Source organism: Rhinoderma darwinii, chromosome 4 (assembly GCF_050947455.1).
Source record: "Rhinoderma darwinii isolate aRhiDar2 chromosome 4, aRhiDar2.hap1, whole genome shotgun sequence".
NCBI lineage: Eukaryota > Metazoa > Chordata > Amphibia > Anura > Rhinodermatidae > Rhinoderma > Rhinoderma darwinii.
Window position 1 is genome coordinate 322,959,638 of NC_134690.1, and position 26,721 is coordinate 322,986,358.

General features: G+C 40.5%; 1 protein-coding gene across 1 annotated transcript in view; it reads right to left on the reverse strand.

Moving 5' to 3' along the window:
- Nucleotides 1–26,721, reverse strand: part of ARHGEF33 (Rho guanine nucleotide exchange factor 33) — a 154,169-nt gene that overhangs the window by 16,125 nt on the left and 111,323 nt on the right. Inside the window, exons 9-14 of the mRNA XM_075864428.1 lie at nucleotides 20,069–20,201; nucleotides 17,386–17,469; nucleotides 15,519–15,602; nucleotides 9,749–9,897; nucleotides 4,882–5,049; nucleotides 545–1,298 (exon numbers count right to left, since the gene is read on the reverse strand). Of these exons, the coding sequence (XP_075720543.1) occupies nucleotides 545–1,298; nucleotides 4,882–5,049; nucleotides 9,749–9,897; nucleotides 15,519–15,602; nucleotides 17,386–17,469; nucleotides 20,069–20,201 (1,372 nt within the window). The remainder of the gene's footprint in view (nucleotides 1–544; nucleotides 1,299–4,881; nucleotides 5,050–9,748; nucleotides 9,898–15,518; nucleotides 15,603–17,385; nucleotides 17,470–20,068; nucleotides 20,202–26,721) is intronic.

Below are 26,721 nucleotides of genomic sequence, written 5' to 3' on the forward strand. Positions count from 1 at the left end.
GAAGCAGATTGCCATTGTTCGAAACCCATCGATTTAACAATATATACAATCCCATAATCAATAAGAAACATCTTTTCCGGTTGCATAGCCATCTTTAGTATTAACTTTGGTACTCAGTGTGCCTTGTTATTTGCCATTTTTATTGTTTAAAATCTATTACTTTTTTAAGACCCTGGTTATTCCCAGTTTGATGACCAGTGGTCTGAGGATTTAGGACAGCCCTTGATAAATCCTGGGGCAAAGCCTGCATCATAGTTTAGACTCTCATAATGACCTCTCGTGTTAGAACACAATAACCCTGGTACAAATGCCCTGTTACAGATTACGCTTATTTTCCTACAGTACCTTGTACCCGCTAGCCAAGAGCATGATGCTCCATGTATGGAGGGGGCTGTCCCACCACCTCTTTTTAGGACTGGTTCTAGAGGCATACAGGTGGGTAAAAACAGATATCAATTCTGCATCAATGATTGATGCCTATTTCATAAAGCATATTCATACTGTTTTGAAAGGTATACAATATTCCATTATCAAAATTGCTCACCTCTAATAAAGATCTACTTTCCACCTGAGGTCTCTGTGGAACGTAGAAGGGCCTGTGGGAGCTGCGGGTTGAAGCTGATAGACCATGGGATTGGGTGCTTCGATCCTGATTGAACTGCATCCTATTGGCATGGGTGCTTCTGGTGCTGTACAACCTGGTAGTCACTGTCTCTTGACTCCGAGGAAACTCTTTGAGAGATCGGCTTAATGGTTTGTTTTTTGCATGGATACCTTCATGTCTGTAGCTACTGTTGCTTACAGGTGACATGCAGCTTCTGGCCAGGGGCTGATGGGAACGGTCTGCTCTGTTGGACTCAAGTGTGAAATTGATTGGTCTTAAGAAGCAAATATCAAGACTGGATTCTGAGGATCCTGCTGAACATGACTCATAAAGAGTCCTGTTTGGAAATGTTTCCTCTTCATATGGAGTAGAAATTCCTATTATTTCTCCTCCATATTCAAATTCTTCATAGTTTCGGGCAAAGTTGCCATCAGGTAGAATATTGGATGAGCTTCTCATGGACTTTTCGACATCAAGCATTGTATCTACAGAATTACTTTCATATTCCATTTCTGGAATAGACTGTAAAGGGAGAGAATTTGCTTCTTGATCACTCCCAATGAATGATAATGGTGCTGTAATGTTCTCCGACCTTTCATGCTTTTTTCCTTCTGCTTCCCAATCCGATGCCTTTAATGGTTGGATGGTTTCCGCTGGAGTCTGTCTGCTCTTTTTACTATGAGGAACTAGATGCCTTAAAAACATAGACATGAGTAACTGTTTAAATTTTAGTGTGGATTATATAATGCAGATAACTTGGTTTCGGGGTGTTGGGTAATTATATATGGGATAATGGACCTCCTACTATATATTATAAGAATATTAGAAGTGATCCTAGGTGTTATTTGACCATACACCATTGTGAGACCACAGGGCTGAGTACATTTATACAGGTCATGGAACTCTGAAGTGACATATTATTCTTCATAAATGATAGCAGGGGTACATTATTCCACATAATACACGCTTCAGCTGCCGCAGAAGCTCTTTTTGAAGAGCAGGGGGAGATTCCTTCCCACCATTCATTGACTGATATGAAACGTCCTCATCCTTTTCAAAAAGAAGGTCTGCAGCATCTGAGTTGTGTACTAAATTGTTTTGCAGTAGCTGAGACACACTACTGCAGATGCTGAAGAACCTCTTTTGTAAAGATAGCAGGAACTCCACATGCCAGTCAATCGGTGGTTGGCACAGGAGAAGAAACTTCCTTCAAAAGCAAATAGCAAATGACTCCTTCTGCAGGAACAGATAAGTAGTGCCTATTTAGTTGTGCAGTATTAAAGGTGCCTATACCTACACAGTGAAATATGATGTTATACAAATATTATTTACAGAGATTAGAAGAAAATTTCTATTGGTGTGTATTATAATACAATAACCAAATACTAAAATTTATTCTACACTTATCTTATATTCTTATGGATCTTAGGAGATCTTGTAAACGATTTAATGTAGGTCGTAAATGGAGACAAGTCTGTAATAATCTATCAATAGTTTTCCTCACCAAAGGTGGTTGTCACTGTTAAAATTGGAAAAGCCATTGCTGTTTTTATCAAGAAAAGGTTGGTCTTATGAAATCACCAAACCTAACAGCACTTAGTATAAGTGACTGATAATAATCCTCAAAAATACTGTATAATATGTGATGTGGTTTTTGCAGCATTAATATACTACTACTATTATAGTACTCATTCATATCCATAATGTCAAGAAATAGTATCCAAATGTCAAACATTCAAAAGTATGTCAAAAAGAATTTGGCCTATAGAAACGTATATGGGTACATCACAGGATACATTTACATTCCTTATGTTTTAGTTAACCAAATGTATCCCTTAGATGTAGCCCATAAACATGGTGTTAATAGAGACTATGTTTCTGAAATATAGATATTTTGGATGAGAAACTGGGGTGCACTTCAGTGTTGACCTTCATTTTATTAAACGCTATATACACCTTTGAATTTTTTTTTTAATTATTATTCTTATTCTTATTATTATCTTATATATATTTTTGAAAGTTTGTTTGAAGCCCGATTTTTCATTGGTTTAAAATCAGGGAATAGCTATTTTTGATTGGACACACATTCCCCAGGTAATAACGTGGTAGGCCATAATTGGCTGCAACATACATCATTCCTCGCTGAATTGCCTAACACAGCAGCACTGCGATGTTGGCCACAGCGGGTTTACACAGAGGCAGGACAGTTGTCCTGTCTCGTATAATTGAGGGACTAAAATGCATGGAGAAGCAATGAGCGATTGAGGGACTAAAATGCATGCAGAAGAAATTAAAATGATGCCAAATGGGCATGAATCAGAAGTCCCCGCCCCTCATCCACCACTTCGTAGTTTAGTCTAGGAGCACTGGCTTAGGACTTTTATTTCCTAAAGGGAATACATTTTTTTTGATCATGTGATCATAGTGTTAAGGATATTTAATGGTGCTTCCAATAACATTGGGTCTGGTGTCACCAGTATTCCACCCGTACTTACGGACCCGTTTTCTCTGCACTAATCGGCAGCCCCTTATCTCTATGGGTATGTTCACACGGCAGCGTCCAATACGCCTGAAATTACGGAGCTGTTTTCAGGTGAAAACAGCTCCTGAATTTCAGACATAATTGCTCGTACTCACGTTTTTCGCGGTGTCAATTACGGACGTAATTGGAGCTGTTTTTCAATGGAGTCAATGAAAAACAGCTCCAATTACATCTCAAGAAGTGACATGCACTTCTTTGATGCGGGCGTCTTTTTACTCGCCGACTTTTGACAGCAGCGCTTAAAAAAAAAGCCAGTGTGCACAGAGCATCGTAACCCCATTGATTTCAATGGGCAGATGTTTGCCGGCAGTTTGGAGCCGTATTTTCGGACGTAAATCGAGACGTAAAACGCCCGAATTACGTCCGTAAATAGGGCGTGTGAACATACCCTATCAGTGCTGGAAAGAGAGAAGGGGCAGCCCTTTCGGGCAGAGTTTCCGCAGTGATTGAAAGTAAAAGAAGTTCATACGTACATTTGTCTTGGTGACGCGTCTCTCTTGACATCCAGTCCGACCTCCCTGGATGAGGCGGTAGTCCATGTGACCGCTGCAGCCTGTGATTGGCTGCAGCGGTCACATGTGATGAAACGTCATCCCGGGAGGTCGGACTGGAGGAAGAAGCAGGTAAGTTAACTTTTAATACTCTCTAATTATTATGCGGGTCGTGCTCCCATATAAAGTATGGGAGCACGGTCCGTAAAAAGCAAAAACAGGACATGTTCTATCTTTTGCGGAGCCTTTCTACGGCACGGACACCTTCCTGTAAATATACAGGAAGGTGTCCATTGGCAATAGAAGTGAATGGGTCCGTAATTACGGACGAATTCTACGGTCGTTTGCATGGGGCCTTACAACACATAATTGGGTATTTAAATAGTGAGCTTTTACTCTATCTATACTGTAAGTCAACCACCCGAGCAACGCCGGGTATAAAAGCTAGTTATTATTATTTTAATAAAAATGTGTATCAGTGTGATTTATGCAACTTTTTATTAAAAATTATTTTAACTTTTCGAGATACAACTGCTTTGTTTACTGTATACAGAGCAGCTTTATCTTGTGCTGAGACCTGAATCCGTCAGTTCAGCGGCACTGATGGGTTTAGTAACAGCGGGTCCTGCCCACCACTTAGATGTGATCGATAACAGTTTGATCCTGTTTGTCACAGATAAGCAGGACCCGTTGACACTGATGGATACAGGTTTCAGCGCTAGATACAGCTGCTCTGTATACAGGATACAAAGCAGCTGTATCTCAAAAAGTAAAAGTTATTTTTAATAACATTTAATTACAAAGGTGCACCAATCACACATTTTTATTTAAAAAAAACAAAGTTTTCAAAGGTGTACATAGCCTTTAAAGTGGTCATATGGAGCATGTTGTTACGACAGACACGGCTCGCAGCCACTGCTTTACTAAAACCAGCAGTAATCAAAGTGGAATGTGTGTTGAGAATTTACCATTTCTGTCCATACTCAATTGAAGTGATAATAGCGCCAGTTTTACCCTTCTGATCGACAGACCTCAAGTTCATAGAAAAGTTAAAATAATTAATATTAAGCCCATTTTGGATGGCATTGCTCTTTAATTGTTTGGTTATTTTGATCATTTCAAGTAACAAGATTTTGGTTCTGATTTGGTTTAGATTTGAAATGTTTATTATTTCCTTCAAATACCCCTTTGTGATCATAACCTCCCATTCAGCTCCCAGTAATCTCCATTATGGGTGAACTTACATGACTGATGAAGAGGAGCCCAATGTTGTGGTGTAGGGTTGGATTGTCTCATCAGACTGGGAAGCATTTTCTTTAATGTTCACAGAATTTGGCAGACTGGGAGGAACGTCCTGACCAGTCACTGTACACTGAGAAGCGAGGCCTTTGTACAGTTTAATCAGTGATGACCTAAGAGACAAGATAATCATTTATGCAAAAGTTACTGCTCAGGTTAGAAATGGATACAATTGTGAATACTTTCAATAACAGTGTGCAGTTTAACTTTAAAAATGTTGCCCAGGATTAGAAAAAGTGATCTGTTTTTTCCCAGAAACAGTGCCACATCTGTCCAAGGACTGTGTGTGGTATTGCAAGTCTTCCTAGTCAAGTGAATAGAGCTGAATTGCAATACCAATCACATATCGGTGTAAGCTGAAAATTATATAAGACCTTTTCAAACTAACATATGGGTGTAACGTGCTATGAGGGACGCTTCCCAAAGTCTCTTATTAACGTAGTGTGTATATAAAGTAGCACGAATCATGACTGGAGCTTGCAATATATAAATTCATTTATAGAAAAAGGTATGTCAAAAACAATATTTGATCATGTAATTATGATAGTGAATTATATCACCCAATGTGCTAGAGCCCATTCGATGGTCCGGTTTCATACTTTAATTTCCTGGTTCCTCTTTTCATACACAAAACGGCAGAGACTACACATGGAGGATGGTAGATGGATCGGCGTCTCACTACGCCTGGTGCTACGTTTTGGGAGACTGCCCCTTTCTCAAGCATGCTTGAGTCAACCCAGTGTATTGGGTCAGCCTGACTTTCCTCTTTTGTCAAAACAAACTGAACAGCTGAGATCTGCAGCAGATAGGGCATGCTGTGGATTGTTTATGCTGTATATGAATGGGGTCTGTTAAAACCCCATATACTTCCATTGGATTGTACTTTGTTGCTGATTTTCGCTGCAGATTCAGTAACCGAAATTGCGCAACAAGTACATGATGTGAAACCAGCCTAAGTTTACAGTCTATTCCTAACTCTGTCATTGTTAACATATGTACCAAGGCCCCTCCGAATAATCTGTCATCTTTCTCTCACTATAGAATCTTATTTGTTTAAGGGCTTATTTAGACGAACGTGATATACGTCAGTGCAACGCGCGTGATTTTCACGCGCCTCGAGTGGACCTATGTTAGTCTATGGGGCCGTGCAGACTGTCCGTGAGTTTCACGCAGTGTGTCTCCGCTGTGTAAAACTCACGAGATGTCCTATATTTGTGCGTTGTTCACGCATCACGCACCCATTGAAGTCAATGGGTGTGTGAAAATCACGCGCAGCACGCAGAAGAACTGCTGTGTGACGCGCATGATTCGCGCAACAGCAGTAAAAAGTATGAATGAAAACAGAAAAGCACCACGTGCTTTTCTGTTTACAAACATACAAACAGAGTGTCATAATGATGGCGGCTGCGCGAAAATCACGCAGCCACGCATCATATGGTGATGACACACGGAGCTGTTAAGTACCTTTTGCACGCGAAATACGCCGCGTTTTTTGCGCACGCAAAACGCACACGTTCGTGTAAATCCGGCCTAAGGGTCATGTCGCTGCAGAATTAAACAAGTTTCGGCATCATCTTAATAACACAGATTACGTATCCAGTTCCAGGAGACTTTGTATAAAAGACGTCTGAAAGTTCCAGAAATAAGACACCCCATGGTCATAGTGGTAGCAAGTCAAAATTCAATATTCAATTCCAAGGACAGAGATGTAGCCAGACTTTCCATCTCCCGGGGCTAAGGTTAAGTTTTCTGCCCTAACCCTGTATCTAAATATCCTGGCCAAGGAAAAGTGACTTTTTAGCAAACACACTGGCACCCTGCACCAGGGGCCCCATATGCCCAGCCCCTAGCTACGCCCCTGCACAGGTACATAATCATGTCTTACCCAGTGTCCTTTCTGTTTCTAATTTATTACAAACAAATTTATATCTACATACAATGCATGCATACATACTGTTGCAATGTCTTCAGATCCTTTCACTTTTTTCACATAGGCCTTGTTCTAAAATAAAAAAAATAATTCAAGATTTTCTGCATCATTTTGTACTCAATACCCCATATTGAAAACAGAATTTTAGAAATGTTTGTAAATTTATTAAAAATGAAAAACTCTAATTACGCATGGCTAATAAGTATTCAGACCCTTTATTATAACACTTGACATATAGCTCTGGGGGCCTCCCATTTATCTAGATCATCTAGAATGTTTCTACATCTTGATTGGAGTCCACTTGTGGTAAATTCATTTGATTGGACATGATTTGGAAAGACACACCCCTGTCTATATACGGTCTCATAGCTGACAATGCATATCAGAGCAAAAACCAAGCCCTGAGGAGGAAAAAACTTCTTGTAGAGCTCAGAGACAGTATTGTGTAGGAGGCACAGATCTGGAGAAGGGTACAAAAAAAAAATCTGCTGTGCTGAATGTTCCCAAGAGCACAGTGGCCTCCATAATTCTTAAATGGAAGAAGTTTGGAACAACCAGGACTGTTCCTAGAGCTGGCCTCCCCACGAAATGAAGTAATCGGGGGAGAAGGGCCTTGGTAAGAGAGGTGATCAAGAACCCAATGGTCACTCTGACTGAGCTCCAAAGATCCCGTGTGCAGATGGGAGAAACTTCCAGAAGGTCAACCATCACTGCCGCACTCCACCAATCTGTGGTTTATGGCAGAGTGGCCAGAAAGAAGCCTCTCCTCAGTAAAAGACACATGAAAGTCCGCCTGGAGTTTGCAAAAAAGCACCTAAAGGACCGTTAGTAAAAAGTTGTGAGAAACAAAATTCTGTGGTCTGATGAAACCAAGATTGTGAACTTTTTGGCCTCAGTTCTAAGTGTCATGTCTGGAAGAAACCAGGCACTGCTCATCACCTGCCCAATATCATCCCTACAGTGAGTCATGGTGGTGGCGGAATCATGCTGTGGGGGTGTTTTTCAGTGGCTGGGACAGGGAGACAGGTCAGAGTTGAGGGAAAGATGAATGGAGCAAAGTACAGAGATATTCTTAATGAAACCTGATCCAGAGTGCTCTGGACCTCAGACTGGACCGAAGGTTCACCTTGCAACAAGACAATGACCCTAAGCACACAGCCAAGACAACACTCGTGTGGCTTAGGGACAACTCTGTGAATGTCCTTGAGTGGCTTAGCCAGACCCCTGACTTGAACCCTATCAAACATCTCTGAAAATGGCTGTCCACCGATGGTGCCCATCCAACCTGACAGAGCTTGAGAGGATCTGCAGAGAAGAATGGCAGAAAATACCCAGATCCATGTGTGAAAACCTTGTGGCATCATACCCAAGAAGACTGGAGGCTGCTAACGCTGCCAAAGGTGCTTCAACTAAGTACTGAGTAAAGTGTCTGAATACTTGTCAGTGCAATATTTTAGTTTTTCCTTTTCAAAAAGTTTGCAAAGATTACTAACATTCTATACTCACTTTGTCATTATGGGGTATTGAGTGCATAATGATGAGGAAAACTTGAATTTTCTTTATTTTAGCACAAGGTCTCAATATAACAAAATGTAAAAAACTTGAATGGGTCATAAGACTTTCCAAATGCATTGTAACAGATGCATGAAAAGTAAGGCTGGATTCACACGAGCACATTAACGTCCTAAATGGACGGACGTATTTCGGCCGGAAGTCCCGGACCGAACTCAGTGCAGGGAGCCGGGCTCCTAGCATCGTAGTTATGTACGACGCTAGGAGTCCCTGCCTCTCCGTGGAACTACTGTCCCGTACTGAAAACATGATTACAGTACGGGACAGTTGTCCTGCAGAGAGGCAGGGACTCCTAGCATCGTACATAACTATGATGCTAGGAGCCCGGCTCCCTGCACTGAGTTCGGTCCGGGACTTCCGGCCGAAATACGTCCGTCCATTACGGACGTTAATGTGCTTGTGTGAACCCAGCCTAAGAGGTGGCAACTGCTCCTGAATGTTGGATTGTTTTCCAGAAACAGTATGAGTTCTGTCTATGGGCTGTGTTTACAGTAGTACTGCAGATCATCCCCATACAAGTAAATAGGCCTTTAAAGCATTTAACCCTTTGACACCTTAACGACCGCCCACCGTCTTTTGACGGCAGGCGGTGCATGTCCTTAGTCTACAGCGAGAAGAAGCTGATGAGCACTCCTGTGACTCCTGTAACTAACAGCTCCTCATCTTAGAGAAGCCTGCTGAATACAGCTGGGGTCAGAAAACATTCGGACCCCAGTTGTTTGACCCTTTGATCGCCGTGGTCTGTGACCGCGGCAAGATCAAAGGAACTCCCCGCTTTTATCTCGTCATCGGAAACAAGGTGACGTGATCAAACACCGGGGTATCCCTCTGCAGTCAGCCCTGGGGACCTACAAAGGACCCCAGGGCTGTCTGTTCAGTAAACCTGCTGTTCGGGCACACTATGTTACCTGAAGAATTAATCTAACAGGTTATTTAGTGTGAAATGTGAACGGGATAAAAATTAAACAAGAAAAACGATGCAGAGAATCGCATTTTCTTATATTCACGCCATAAAAATATTTTTTTTTCAACTCCAAACTATGGGGAAAAAATTCTACAATTTCACCCGCATAAAACAAGGCCCCATACGGCCACGTCAATGAAAAAATAAAAAAGTTACGGCTGCTGAAATGCAGAGAGGTAAAAACTGAAATGTAGCTGGTAATTAAGACCCTATCAGGCACGGTCATTAAGGGGTTAAAGCATTTTAATACACTATTATATATATATATATATATATATATATATATATATATATATATATATATTTAAAAAAAACACTAATTACTTTATTGTTTATGAAAACATACTTCTTAAGTTTTTTCCTTTTCTGGATTAACAAATCTTCATTGTATTGGAAGAGAACGCTGTAGTGTGATATGAAAACACGCAGCCTTTGGACACAAACCAGCAGCAGGTAATAATCCGGGTGCTCATGTTCTGTATATTTCAGGATATTCTAGAAAAGGAGGAAATAAGCAGCTGAAATACAACTTTATTTAATAGGCTAGGCAGGCAGTTTTTACAATTTAATGACTTACAATTCTAATATATTTAGAAATTTCATAACTATATCCAAGTGCTTATAATTGTTTTGAAGACATAAACATTAAAGTTTTTTTCCCACAAAATACATTTATAGCATATCTATTTATGGTACCGGGGTTCCCCCATTGAGGTGGCATCCAGGCGGAGATTGAATGGAGATATGACCATACATGTACGCAGCTCTAGTCTAGTCTATGAATGTTATGGAAACAGCTTGCTGTTGATATGCCATAAATATATTTTGTGAGAAAACTCCTCTGTCACCACATTATAAGTACCCTATCTCCTACATAAGGAGATCGGCGCTATAATGTAGGTGACTTTAATGCTTTTTATTTAAAAAAACAATCTATTTTCACCACTTTATTAGTGATTTTAGATTTATTCTAATGAGTTGCTTAACCCCTTCCCGCACCTTGACGTTAATGCACGTCAATGTGTGCAGTAACTTCGCGCACCTTGACGTGCAATAACGTCAGTGCTTTGACAGTTAACCGCCGCGCGGCGCTACACCGCAGCGGCGGTTAACTGTGCAGGGTGTCAGCCCTGCTCTCCCCGTTGCCGATCAGCGGCCTGTCACCGCTGAAATCTGCAATTAACCCCTTCGATGCGGTGGTCGATTGCGATCACCACATTGAAGAGGTTTACAGCGGATCGCCAGCCCCCCGCATGTATTTGTGGGGGCTGGCGATCCTTCTCACGGCAACCAGAGGCCAGACAATGACCTCCGGGTTGCAATGTACGGAAGCCTCGGAGGATCAGCCTCCGGCCGATCCTCCGGTGCTTCCTGTCAGTGTGACAGTTACGTCACAATGACAGTTAGAACACATTACACTACATTGTAGTGTAATGTGTTCCAGCAGCGATCAGAGCTGCAAGTCTAAGTGTCCCCTAGTGGGACAGGTAAAAAAAGTAAAAAAAAGATAATAAAAATGTTTTTAAAAAGTGTAAAAATAAAAGTTAGAAGTGACATAAACAAAGAATGCTTTTTTTCCTATAATAAGTCTTTTATTATAGGAAAAAATGAACACGTTAAAAAAAGTACACATATTTGGTATCACCGCGTTCGTAACGACCCCAACTATAAAACTGTAATATTATTTTTCCCGCACGGTGAACACCGCGAAAAAAATAAACGAAAAACAGTGCCCGAATCACCATTTTTTGGTTACCAACCCTCCCAAAATATACAATAAAAAGTGATCAAAAAGTCGCATGTATGCCAAAATGGTACCAATACAAACTACAACCCGTCCCGCAAAAAACAAGCCCTTACACCGCGTTTTTGACTGAAAAATAAAAAAGTTATCGCTCTCAGAATATGGTGACACAAAAAATAATTCATTTTATAAATAAGTGATTTTATTGCACAAACGCTGCAAAACATAAAAAAATTATATACATATGGTATCGCCGTAATCATACCGACACGCAGAATAAAATATAATGGTAATTTATAGCCCAGGGTGAACGCCATTAAAAAAAAGAATAAAAAACATTGTCAGAATTGATGTTTTTTGTTCACCTTGCTTGCCAAAAAATGGAATAAAACGTGATCAAAAAAATTTCTGGTACCCCAAAATGGTACCAATGAAAACTACAGATTGTCCCGCAAAGAATAAACCCTCACACAGCTCCGGTGGAGAAAAAATAAAACAGTTCTGGCTCTCAGAATATGGCGATGCAAAATGTGCAGAGTGTTCCAAAAGCGGATAAGATTGGGCGCGATTTATCAGTGCGACACCGGCCACATATCTGCGGATTATTTATTTACCTCATTATTATACCCTCTTATTATACCCTGATGTACTCCGCACAGATAACATATGCCACCACATTATAAACTGAAACACCAGTAAAACCCCAAACAGAACTACCAAGCTACATCTGCGCCCCAAAAGCCAAATGGCGCTCCCTCCCTTCTGAGCCCTGCAGCGTGCCTAAACACCAGTTTACGTCCATAGCTATGGCATCGCCATACCCGGGAGAACCCGGTTAATATTTTATGAGGTATTTGTCTTCAGTGGCACAAACTGGGCATAACATGTAGTGCACTAAAATGGCATATGAGTGGAAAATTGTAATTTTCACTCTGCACCATCTGCTGCACATTAACCCCTGCGCGCACCACGACATAGCATGTCGTAGTGTGGGGGGTGATGTATGGAGCGTCTCACGTGAAAAATAAAGCATTTAAAATGGAAAAAATCACTGTTTTTTGGTCACCTCGGCTCTACCTAAAAGTGTAATAAAAAGTGCTCAAAAAGTTGTATGTACCAAAAAATGGTACCAATAAAAACGAACGCTCGTCCCTCAATAAATAAGCCCTCATACCGCTCTATTGACTGAAAAATAAAAAAGTTGTGGCTCTTGGAACACGGGGAGGAAAAAACTAAAAAGGAAAAGAAAAAATGGATCAGTCCAGAAAGGGTTAATTACTTTCTAATGAAAAACCATTTATGACCACACGTGGGGTATTGCCGTACTCGGGAGAAATTGCTTTACAAATGTTGGGGTGCTTGTACCCCCTTTATCCTTTGTGAAATTGAAAAAATGCAACATTTTAGTGGAAGAAATGTTGATATTCATTTTCACGGCCTAATTCTAATAAATCCTGCAAAAGACTTGTGGGGTCTAAATGCCCACTATATCCCTAGATAGATTCTTTAAGTGGTGTAATTTCCACTTTTGGGGGGTTTCCACTGTTTTGGCACCCAAAAACCAGTTCAGCTAAATTTGAGCTCCAAAAGACAAATAGCGCTCCTTCCCTTCTAAGCCCTGCTATGGGTCCAAACAGCAGTTTATTACCACATATGACATATTTCCGTAATCGGGAGAAATTGTTTTACAAATGTTGGGGTGCTTTTTCTCCTTTATTCCTTGTAAAAATTAAAAATGGCTACCTTTTTTCTGAAAAAAAGTAGATTTTTACCTTTACAGAATAATTCCAATGAATTCAGCAAAACAACTGTTGGGTCAAAATGCTAACTTTACCCCTAGAAAAATTCCTTGATGAGTGTAGTTTCCAAAATGGGGTCACTTTCTGGGGGTTTCCACTATTTTGTTCCCTCCAGTGCATTTCAAACGCGACACGGCACTGAAAACTATTCCAGCAAAATCAGAATTTCAAAATCCAAATGGTGCTCCTTCCCTTCTGAGTCCTGCTGTGGGTCCAAACAGCAGTTTATTACCACATATGGGGTATTGCTATAATCGGGAGAAATTGCTTTACATATGTTGGGGTGTTTTTTCTCTTTTATTCCTTGAAAAAATAAAAAATTTCTACGTTTTTTCAGAAAAAAAGTAGATTTTCATCTTCACATACTAATTCAAATAAATTTAGCAAAAAAACTGTGGGTTCAAAATGCTATACCCCTAAATAAATTCCCTGAGGGGTGTAGTTTCCAAAATGAGGTCACTTTTGGGGGGTCTTTATTGTTTTGGCCCCACAAGACCTCTTCAAACCTGACATGGTACCTAAAATATATGCTAAAAAAAAGGAGGCCCCAAAATCCACTGGTGCTCCTTTGCTTCTGAGGCCTGTATTTCAGTAAATTAGCGCACTAGGGCCACATGTGGGATATTTCTAAAAACTGCAGAATCTTGGCAATAAATAATAAGTTACATTTCTCGGGTAAAACCTTCAGTGGTACAAAAAAAAATGTATTACAAATGAATTTTGTAAAAAAAAAATGAAATTTGTAACTTTCACCTCTACTTTGCTTTAATTACTGTGAAACGCCTAAAGGGTTAAAACACTTTCTGAATGCTGTTTTGAATACTTGGAGGGGTGCAGTTTTCAAAATGGGGTGATTTATGGGGACTTTCTAATATATAAGGACCTCAAAGCCACTTCAGAACTGAACTGGTCCTTGTAAAAATCGCCTTTTGAAATTTTCTTGAAAATATGAGAAATCGCTGCTAAAGTTCTAAGTCTTGTAACGTCCTAGAAAAATAAAAGAATGTTCAAAAAACGATGCCAAACTAAAGTAGACATATGGGAAATGTTAACTAGTGACTATTTTGTGTGGTATTACTATCTGTTTTACAAGCAGATACATTTCAATTTAGAAAAATGCAAATTTTCTTCAAATCTTGGTGTTTTTTACAAATAAATATTGAATTTATCGACCAAATTTTTTCCCTAACATAAAGTACAATATGTCACGAGAAAACAATCTCAGAATCACTTGGATAGGCAAAAGCATTCCGGAGTTATTACCACATAAAAGGACACATGTCAGATTTGAAAAATCGGCTTCGTCCTGAAGTGGGCGTATTTCAACTTTAGACCAAGTGGGCGTTGTACAGAGCAGTGTATGATGCTGACCAATCAGTGACCAATCAGCGTCATACACTTCTCTCCATTCATTTACTCAGCGCAGAGGGATCCTGCTAGATCCCTATGTGCTGTCTTATACTAACACAGTAACGATACTGAAGTGTTTAGACAGTGAATAGACATTCCACAGGATGTCTATTCACAATCTCTGCACTTTGTTACTCTGTCTGTTATGGTTACAGCAGAGGAAGCGTGATCTCGCGAGATTACGCGGTAAATGACAGGTTACAACGAGATTACGCGTCCTCTGCTGTAACTACCATAGAAACAGTAACGAAGTGCAGAGATTGTGAATAGACATCCCGTGGAATGTCTATTCACTGTCTAAACACTTCAGTATCATTAATGTGTTAGTATAAGACAGCACATAAGGATCTAGCAGGATCTCTTTGCGCTGAGTAAATGAATGGAGAGGAGTTCATGACGCTGATTGGTCAGCGTCATACACTCCTCTGTAGAACGCCCACTTGGTCTAAAGTAAAAACACGCCCACTTGGGCTTTAAGCAACTCATTAGCATAAATCTAAAATCGCTAATAAAGTGGTGAAAATAGATCGTTTTTTTTAAAAATAAAAATCACTGCTGTCACCTACATTACTGCGCCGATCTCCTTATGTAGGAGATAGGGCACTTATAATGTGGTGACAGAGTCTCTTTAATGTTAATTGGGAACCATTAAAAAAAATTGTGAATTGCACTTCACAGGGTTGTTGGCTTTGGACCATTAATTTTTGTTAGAAGGGTCCTCCGATGATAAACTGATCACAGGGTGTCCCAGAGCTGCAGAGATCAGCTGTAAAATTTTGGGGAACGCTGCAACAAATTTTTAATATCCCTGCAGTGCCCCTGCAGGAAAAAAGAAGCATTACACAGTTCTCATTGGAATCAATGGGCTCTGCATGGATAAAACAGTTCCTCCAGAAAGAGAGAGAGGAAATCTTTATAGCCGTTCCTCCTCCTGGCTAATAGATCTGGGTCCTGAATGAGTCTCTTCCTTGTGCTTATTCTTCATCATGGTCTGTAAAGATTTAAGTACTCCACGAGGGGTGACAAGTTTTTGACTAACTGGGGATTGTAATCATTTCATCTATTTTACTGGTGATACTAATGTATCAAGCAGCTCACATCACATCCTGCTAGAGTTCTTTCGTTTTTTTTATTCAGATAGAAATAACATATATTAGTCTCACCTGCAATAGAATAAGATATTCAGGGATGCGTTGAACTACATGGAAAAGCAGAATGTAAAGATCGGATTTGAGGTCTTCTTCAGCCTAGTCAGGAGACAGATAGATACTATGATAATGCTCAGTGCTTGCCACAAATGGTGTTTATCTTGCTACTAGAACTACTTTGTAAAGAAAGCCAGGGGAGTTCGCAAGATTATGTTAAGGGGGAGTCACAGGTATGGTTCTGAATATGCATCGCACACACACACTTGATAGAAACAGTCAGTGCCCTCATTATATAGTGAATAAATATTGTCACCATACATTATTCATAGATTATGCTGCTATACTATACACATAACAAATGCCATCATACAGTACACATAAAAAACTTTGCCATACTACACTAATATATAATGATGCTATACGTGCATAAATAATACACCCATATAACGACAGACAGAGTTCCCCCGTTAATAACACCGTCACAGCCAGCAGAGCGCTTCCTACGAATAGTGCCAATTTAGTGCCCCTCATGAGTGCTGGTAGAGTGTAATGGTATTTAATGCGGTGATTTAGGGAAATAAAATGGTTAAAGGTTACACCCCTAGAGTAGTAAAGGGGTTAAAGTGTCACTGTGGTTTAATTATTATTTTTCTCCTGGTAGGTGCCCATACGCATAATGATAATTGTTATTAATAATGATTCTCATCAATATGTTTTTCAAATGATTGATTGGTTCTGACTAATGAAAATGCGAACCTTTAAATGAAACAGCGTTAACATTTTCGGACAATTCCCCATTTCAGCTTTTACTATTAATCAGATTTTTAGTACAGTTCTATCATATAGCCTGCGGTTGCATTGTTTATATGTCATCGAATTACATTTACAGTATGTGATCAATGTATGTGTACCTATTACCCAAACAGCTCCCTTTAGAAGCAAAAGTGATTCAAGTAATAGGAGAGAGGGGGTGTGTTTAAAGAGAACCTTTCACCTCCCCATACATGTGCAGCTGAGTGCAGAATGTAATGGGGAGGGCTGAACAAACCCCGGGGCACTTTAAAAAAAAATTCTACCTCGCTCCGTTATTTAGATATCGGTGCCGTTATATTTGGTGCCCGATATTTAAATAACCCCCTGAACAGTCAACGGGGCGTGTACTGGCAAGGGGGCGTGTTACTATGGCTGTGACACTGTCCAATCAAATATGGACAGTGTTACAGCAAGAGCGAGGAGAGAGAGTGTACGCGCGTGCGCGCACACGCTCCCACTCTCACTCTTCAGCTTTCAAGATTAGTCTTCTGCCGAACTGGCAAGTGGACGTGTCACTGCTATGGACAGTGCAAGCGCTCCTCAGCTCTTACACTGTCCGAAGCAGTGACACACCCCCTTGCCAGTTCGGCAGACAAAGTACAAGACTGATCTCTCACAAGAGCTGAAGAGACAGTGCAAGCGCTCCACAGCTCTTACACTGTCCGTAGCAGTGACACGCCCTTGCCAGTTCGGGTGAAAAGACTGCGATCGCACACTCTCTCCTCGCTCTTGCTGTAACACTGTCCATATCTGATTAGACAGTGTCACAGCCATAGTTACACGCCCCCTTGGCAGTACACGCCCCGTTGACTGTTCAGGGGGTTATTTAAATATCGGGCGCCAAATACAACGGCACCGATATCTTAATAACGGAGGGAGGTAGAAAAAAAATGTAAAGTGCCCCAGGTTTTGTGCAGCCCTCCCCATTACATGCTGCACATGTACGGGGAGATGAAAGGTTCTCTTTAAGTAAAATTCCCCCATTTTGGCACCTGTCATTAGAGACAGGAAGGGGCTATGATGATGTACTGCAGCAGTTTACTTTCCATAGCCTATATAATACACTTACCTCTTTAAGAACCACAATGTGGATCACTGATATACTTTCTGGTAAGTCTTTCAAGTATGCAACATAGTAGTCCAAGAAATTGTTCTTTAAAATAAAAAAATAGTAAAATAGTGCTTACATTAACATTTAATGTGGTTATTACATAATTATGGGTGTCACTACTGAAGCTTTGGCCAAAACTGAAGAGTAGCTTTGCCTATAAAGGGTGTTCCCTAATAACATAATATAGATAAAGGGTGGAAAGGGGTGGATAGATAGCTCAACCTCAGCAGCGAGATATTTAAGAAATATATTTAAAGGGGTACTTCGCTTTGGACAATCACTACTTGTTAGAAGGGTCCCCTGACAAAAAGCATAACGCATAACATCCCCCTGCTGGGTCCCCAGGGATCAATTGTTATCGGTGGGGAAACCAAGCAGTAAGGCCTCATGCATACAACCGTAATAGTTTTTACTGTCTGCAAATACTGATTCAACAGCTACGGATACACATCCGTAGCCATGACGCAATTGTGGAAGCGCCCATAGACTTCTAAGGGCGAGTCCGTGATGCCATTGTGTACAAGAATAGGACATGTTCTATATTTTGCGGATCATTTCTAAAAGGTGTCCGTGGCCAATAAAAATGAATGGGTCAGCAATTTCATCCGTAATTACAGATTACGTAATTGTGGTTAAAAATTACAGTCGTGTGCATGGTGCCTAAGAATTCAGTTACCCTGCAGTGCCACCACAGGGGACATTAAATATGACACATTTCCCATTCAAATCAATAGGTCGTCTGAGAGAGAGAGACGCTCTTCACTCTGGCCAAGAGAGGAGGATGCCGGACAGAGGATACCCCTCTATTACCGCTGAATTCCCTGATAGGGTATATAAAAATGGGTTTCTAAATTGGACAACCCTTTTAGCATCTGGCTGTTCCCACAATTTCTGCCATAATTATGCTTAGAGAGGTTATCACATTATTCATTTTCATACACAAAGTCCAGGAATGATGTTAATAGTTGTTTTAAAGTAAATGGCAATGTTTCTAGCATTAAAAAAAAAATACCTATCTCATATTTTTTGCTTCCTTATGTTTTTCTTGGTGTTGCTGCTAATCTGTGCTGCAGGGGAGGTGGAATCTGTGCAGAATCAGGCACCTTCACCTTCTGACACCTGACAATATACAGTATAGTCCCTTTTTACTTTTCCTGCAGATAGGTAACATGGGATCTAGAGTAGTGAAAATATATACTATGTGTCATTCATAGTATGCACTTCCTTATAAACCAATGAAAATGTAATGAAATAAAACAATGAAGACTAAGTGGGCATGTACAGGGTTCATATCTGCTGTCAGGATGAAGAGCTTTACAATCCTGACAAGCTGAGGAGAAGAAGAAGGAGCCTCCTCAGCTATATCGCCATGTTACTGCAGAGTTTCTGCTCCTTCCCTGACAAGCAGGGAAGAAAGCTATTTCTATTGGCTGCTCAGCAGTAAACAGATGATCACTTTGCAGAGACTTGACTATGGGGAGAGTGATATGGTTGGTTTTATTATTAAGACCTTCTTTCTCTGACATGCCTTCTTGTGGAGCTGCAAGTTCAGAGCTTAATGGGCATTACCTGTAAAGCTACTCTCTCTCACCCTCTTCTCTCAATAATTTAGCCTGTGTACCTGTGTCTCCCCCCCTCCCCCTCAAACTGACATGTGGCTGTGCAAGGTGAACAAAAATGCAGCTCAGAAGTCTCCACAGGGATTTCTAACAGGCTGTATGTGAGTTATACCGACCTGCTCTGACTATAGATGCTTCAACAGTACTCAGGAGTAGGCTAGAAAGAGGCGTCTGTAATACATCATTTCATGATCAGACTAGAGACAAGTTTTGTTTGTAGTCTGTTACCATGGAGCAGCAGCAGCCTAACTGGTGCACTTTAGTCTGCATTGGAGCAAAAATGGTAGCAAAGGTGGATATAGCCTTTAACAGTACCATTCATACCTATCCTAATGCCTCAGTTTTTTTTTTCTATAAAAAAGGAATCTGGCACTACAAGAAGGAAGGATTAAAGTGCCTGCCCCATTTTCAGTTGTTGTCATCACACTTTGTTTGCAATAATGATTGAATAAAGCAGCGGTTGGGAACGTCCGGCATCATCATCAGTGATGTGAGGTCAGGTGATTCAGGTCAGGTGACTGGACTGGTCCACTCTCGGGCCGGCACGCACCAACCTCACTCTGACCGACACTACCTATTCAGTCAATAACACTACTTGGCTCCACCCTTTCTCCTCCTGCTCCTAAAATTTAGACATTTAGCTGCGGCCTCATGTAGAGTTAGGACCGAAATGCATTTGCTGTGAGCTGCGGCCTACTCAGACATGCCTCACCACAGAGAAGCAGTTCCAGTCATCACATTAACGGTGAATTAATTAAATGTTTGACCAAATATAGCAGGCTCATTTTTAAGTTGATCATTTTGTACGGCCCACAAATGATATTATAAATATCCAAATGGCCCTCGGCAGAAAAAAGGTTCCCCACCCCTGGAATAAAGGTATTGAATTATGAAGAAAATTATGAATATAAGTAAACCCTTTTGTTGATTTATGATATCAAGTCAGTAGTTATGCAATTAAATACAATATTAAAGTGGAGATATAAAGATAAGTAAGGTATTTGAAAAAGCAGCATAGTTACCTCATCATTGGTTAACTTCAGGAATATGTCTCCCAGGATTCCTTGTCTGGACCATTTTACTACTCTCTCCTGTAATACGTGGAGCAGGTCCAGGTGATGCTGGATCAAATACCGCAAGGAACTGGGGAAGAAACTGAGAAATGAACAAAAAGTGACCCTTGAAGATGCTTTTATTCTGATAAATGGAAGAAAATGATCAAATTAATCAAAAGATTATCTGTTGATGAAAGAAGGTAACAGATGACAAACAGTCTAAAATTTATCATTTACACTTATTACTTTTATTACTTAAAAAAAAGTACTGTAAAAAGGATTTCGTTCCACTTATATTTCGTATTTTGTTATATACATATAGCATATATAAAGCAAGTATGTAATTAAACAAACATACATAAATATGTTGCAGTCTGTAGGCAGGGAAAAAGCAGCATATTAGGGAATTACTGTTTATGTGCGTCTATTATATATTTTAAAGGGTCTCTGGTCAGCAAATGACTGAGCAGCACTTTTCTTTTCTTTACGCCACTTGTTTCCTTTACGCCAATATCTTGCACCACAGAAAAAGTGCATTTTTAAGACTCCACTTAGCCAAATTCCTTTTTAAGACACTATTCAAAACCATTTAAGAAGGTGCAATAATTGTCTAAAACACATTATAAATTTGGTGTATGCCATGTACGCAACTTTTTTTTTTCTGCGCAACTTGTATCAGAATTCTTGCGCATTTTTGCTTAGTAATCCCCCCCCCCTCCCCCGTGTTGTGAAAACAGATGTCTCCTATTCTTGCACCTTTGTGAAACTAAATAGTTTTGTTATCTATAAACAAAATGTTATATTAAACAAGGGGAATCTGCGTAAACACATAAAACTATTTTCTAAATATGAGTGCATTTATTTAGGCTATGTTCACACGGAGTATTTTGGGGGAGGAATATCTGCCTCAAAATTCTGTTTGGGACTTTGAGGCAGATTTTCCTCTCCCTGCACGCCGATTTTCACGGCGATTTTCGCACCGTTTTTTGCCCGCGGCCATTGAGCGCCGCGGGCATAAAACAGCGCAAAATACGCTTTCTCTGCCTCCCATTGAAGTCAATGGGAGGTCAGAGGCGGAAGCGCCCGAAGATAGGGCATGTCGCTTCTTTTTCCCGCGAGGCAGTTTTACTGCTCGCGGGAAAAAGACGCCGACGCCTCCCATTGAAATCAATGGGAGGCGTTCTCGGGCCGTTTTTGCCGAGTTTTGCAACGCGGTTTCCGCGTCCAAAAACTCGGCAAAATACTCCGTGTGAACATAGCCTAAAGGAGCAAAATCATCCACCACCCATATCACCCATGTATAGAAGCAACTGGCCCTTAAAGGTACAGTAAATGTAGAAAATACACAAATACAAACAAAATCCAAGCAATTTCTCCCTTCATTTTCTTCCCTATTTGTATCCTACTCTGTCTCATATTACAATCAAAACTGTGATTTGGGTTCAAAATGCTAACTATACCCCCTAGATAAATTCCTTGAGGGGTGTAGTTTCCAAAATGGTGTCACTTTTGGGGGGTTTTGGCACTACAAGACCTCTTCAAATCCACTAGGTGCTCCTTTCCTTCGGAGGCCTGTGTTTCAGTCCATTAGCACACTAGGGCCACATGTGGGATATTTCTAAAAACTGCAGAATCTGGGCAATAAATATTGAGTTGCATTTCTTGGGTAAATCCTTCTGTGGTACAGATTTTTTTTTATTACAAATTAATTTTGGCAAGACAAAATGAAGTTTGTAAATTTCACCTCTACATTGCTTTAATTCCTGTGAAACGCCTATAGGGTTAAAACACTTTCTGAATGCTGTTTTGAATACTTTGAGGGGGTGCAGTTTTCAAAATGGGGTGATTTATGGGGGTTTGTAATATATAAGGCCCTCAAAGCCACTTCAGAACTGAACTGGTCCCTCAAAAAATAGCCTTTTGAAATGTTCTTGAAAATATGAGAAATTGCTGCTAAAGTTCTAAGCCTTGTAACGTCCTAGAAAAATAAAAGAATGTTCAAAAAACGATGCAAACATAAAGTAGACCTATGGGAATTGTAAACTAGTAAGTATTTTGTGTGGTATCACTATCGGTTTTACAAGCAGATACATTTCAATTTAGAAAAATGCTAATGTTTGCAAATTTTCTCTAAATCTTGGTGTTTTTCACAAATAAATATTGAATTTATCAACCAAGTTTTTTCACTAACATAAACTACAATATGTCACGTGAAAACAGTCTCAAAATCACTTGGATAGGTAAAAGCATTCCAAAGTTATTTCCACATAAAGTAACACATGTCAGATTTGAAAAAATCGGCTTAGTTCTGAAGGCCAAAACAGGCTCAGTCCTGAAGGGGTTAAAAACTGATGACAACTAACTATTCCACAGTGCCTCTCTGGCCTCAATATCAAAAACCATTTACTGTACCATATCCTGCTTACAACCAAAACAAAAAAATATATTCAATGATGTTCCTGCGTGCCACACGCCAAAAAATTGCTGTATGACCGGCAATATAAACTAGCCAACTAATGATCCCCGGCGGGCACCGCATGTATATTGCCACATACCCTGAAAAATTGAATATAAGGCTGGGTTCACACGACCTATTTTCAGGCGTAAACGAGGCATATTATGCCTCGATTTACGCCTGAAAATACGGCTCCAATACGTCGGCAAACATCTGCCCATTCATTTGAATGGGTTTGCCGACGTACTGTGCCGACGACCTGTAATTTACGCGTCGCCGTTTGACAGCTGTCAAACGACGATGCGTAAAATGACTGCCTCGTCAAAGAAGTGCAGGACACTTCTTTGGACGTAATTTGAGCCGTTTTTCATTGAATTCAATGAAGAACAGCTCTAAATTATGGCCGTCAATGACGCCTCGCAAAATGTGAGGACGAGCAATTACGTCTGAAATTACGGAGCTATTTTCTCCTGAAAACAGCTCCGTAATTTCAGACGTAAATGCAGTTTACATGTGCACATACCCTAACACACATATGTAAATGGCAAACAGACTTAGGCCCCATTCACACGAGCGTGAATCACATCTATGTGCTGCGCATGGAAATCATGCGTAGCACACGGACCCATTGATTTCAGTGGGGCCGTTCACACATACGTGAGTTTTCACGCAGCGAGAGTCCGCTGCGTGAAACTCACTGCATGTCCTATGTTGGTGCGTTTTCACTTATCTACGCGCCCATTGAAGTCTATGGGTGCGTCAAAACCACGCACTGCACACAGATGCACATCCGTGTGCGGTGTGTGATTTGTGGATCAATTCAATTGAAAATAGAAAAAAAAAGTGCTTTGCGAGTGTGTGAATAACGAATGCCACTCGAAAAGCACACTGATGCATAACGCAACACACACGGACCAGATTCACGTGTGTTTTTCACTCACGTGAATCTGATACGCTAGTGTGAATGGGGCCTAAATAGTCACTATAAAATTGCACAGAAATAAGAAATGAGAATTTAGAAATGAGCACACTACATAGACATGTTTAAAATAATTTAAAACAGCACATAATGCTGGACAAAAACACAAAGGGGGGTTGCCACCTTGATAAGCAGTCAAATAGAAAATACCCCCAAAACCACCTAATTTCCTCAGCGTGTATAGCTTAAAAGACATAATAAATGTTGCATGGTGACGACATGGACATCAAATACCAAAAAAGGATGGGATGAAGGGGCCTGATTGCCCCACGCGTATCGCCACAAATGTGGCTTCCTCAGGGGTGATTGCTTGTGAGGTAGACCACCATATTTATATAAGAACAGCATATTAACGACGATTACATTTAGGTGTGTGCATAAACAGGCACTCTTACCTCCCTCCTCCCAACGAGCACCACATTAGCTCCGTCATCAGCGCCCACCCGAGCGCAATGCGCAAGTGTCATTGCAAAGGGTCTGAATACTTATGTCCATGCGTAATCTGAGCTTTTAGTTTTTAATAAATTTGCAAAAATGTCTTAAAGAGGCTCTGTCACTACATTATAAGTGCCTTATCTCTTACATAATGAGATTGGCGCTATAATGTAGGTGACAGCAGTGTTTTTTATTTAGAAAACCTTTTGAACAACTATGTATTCTTTTTGGTGGTCTAATACATAGATTTTGAAGTCATAAAGTGTTAAACGACACACGTATTTTTTTTATAATGGCACGTTTTCACTTTAAATGTTTAATATACATATTAAATTCACTATAACATATCTCGTCATATTATATGCATATTGTGGGATGCCTGTTGCTGGCATCCTTTATTCCTGTCGCATTGCACATGCGCGGGGAGCCTCGTCATGCTATGATGTCCGAGGCGCTGGCACATGCGTGCTGCGCATGCGCGGGTTGCCGACAGGCGTGGTCACGTCGTCGGCTCCGGCACGTGCGCATTGCGCTCGGGTGGGCGCTGATGGCGGAGCTAATGTGGTGCTCGTTGGGAGGTAAGTGTGCCTGTTTATGCACACACCTAAATGTAATCGTCGTTAATATGCTGTTCTTATATAAATATGGTGGTCTACCTCACAAGCAATCACCCCTGAGGAAGCCACATTTGTGGCGATACGCGTGGGGCAATCAGGCCCCTTCATCCCATCCTTTTTGGCTATTTGATATCCATGTCGTCACCATGCTTACTGTTTGATGCAACATTTCTTATGTCTTTTTAGCTATACACGCTGAGGAAATTAGGTGGTTTTGGGGGTATTTTCTATTTGACTGCTTGTCAAGGTGGCCTCCCCCCTTTTGTATTTTTGTCCAGCATTATGTGCTGTTTTAAATTATTTTAAACATGTCTTTGTAGTGTGCTCATTTCTTATTTCTGTGCAATTTTATAGTGACTATTTAGGCCCCATTCACACTAGCGTATCAGATTCACGTGAGTGAAAAACACACGTGAATCTGTTCCGTGTGTGTTGCGTTATGCATCAGTGTGCTTTTCGAGTGGCATTCGTTATTCACACACTCGCAAAGCACTTTTTTTTCTATTTTCAATTGAATTGATCCACAAATCACACACCGCACACGGATGTGCATCTGTGTGCAGTGCGTGGTTTTCACGCACCCATAGACTTCAATGGGTGCGTAGATGAGTGAAAACGCACCAATATAGGACATGCAGTGAGAGTCCGCTGCGTGAAAACTCACGCATGTGTGAACGGCCCCATTGAAATCAATGGGTCCGTGTGCTACGCATGATTTCCATGCGAAGCACATGGATGTGATTCACGCTCGTGTGAATGGGGCCTAAGTCTGTTTGCCATTTACATACCCATATGTGTGTTAGGGTATGTGCACACGTAAACTGCATTTACGTTTGAAATTACGGAGCTGTTTTCAGGAAAAAATAGCTCCGTAATTTCATACGTAATTGCTCGTCCTCGCATTGACGGCCGTAATTTAGAGCTGTTGTTCTTTGAATTCAATGAAAAACGGCTCAAATTACGTCCAAAGAAGTGTCCTGCACTTCTTTGACGAGGCAGTCATTTTACAGGTCGTCGGCACAGTACGTCGGCAAACCCATTCAAATGAATGGGCAGATGTTTGCCGACGTATTAGAGCCGTATTTTCAGGCGTAAATCGAGGCATAATACGCCTCGTTTACGCCTGAAAATAGGTCGTGTGAACCCAGCCTTATATTCAAGTTTTCAGGGTATGTGGCAATATACATGCGGTGCCCGCCGGGAATCATTAGTTGGCTAGTTTATATTGCCGGTCGTACAGCAATTTTTTGGCGTGTGGCACGCAGGAACATCATTGAATATATTTTTGGGTGTTGGTTGTAAGCAGGATATGGTACAGTAAATGGCTTTTGATATTGAGGCAAGAGAGGCACTGTGGAATAGTTAGTTGTCATCAGTTTTTAACCCCTTTAGGACTGAGCCTGTTTTGGCCTTCAGAACTAAGCCGATTTTTTTCAAATCTGACATGTGTTACTTTATGTGGAAATAACTTTGGAATGCTTTTACCTATCCAAGTGATTTTGAGACTGTTTTCACGTGACATATTGTAGTTTATGTTAGTGAAAAAACTTGGTTGATAAATTCAATATTTATTTGTGAAAAACACCAAGATTTAGAGAAAATTTGCAAACATTAGCATTTTTCTAAATTGAAATGTATCTGCTTGTAAAACCGATAGTGATACCACACAAAATACTTACTAGTTTACAATTCCCATATGTCTACTTTATATTTGCATCGTTTTTTTGAACATTCTTTTATTTCTCTAGGACGTTAAAAGGCTTAGAACTTTAGCAGCAATTTCTCACATTTTCAAGAACATTTCAAAAGGCTATGTTTTCAGGGACCAGTTCAGTTCTGAAGTGGCTTTGAGGGCCTTATATATTACAAACCCCCATAAATCACCCCATTTTGAAAACTGCACCCCTCACAGTATTCAAAACAGCATTCAGAAAGTGATTTAACCCTTTAGGCGTTTCACAGGAATTAAAGCAATGTAGAGGTGAAATTTACAAACTTCATTTTGTCTTGCCAAAAGATTCTTCAGTTTTTAGAAATATCCCACATGTGGCCCTAGTGTGCTAATGGACTGAAACACAGGCCTCCGAAGGAAAGGAGCACCTAGTGGAGTTTGGGGCCTCCTTTTTTTTTTTAG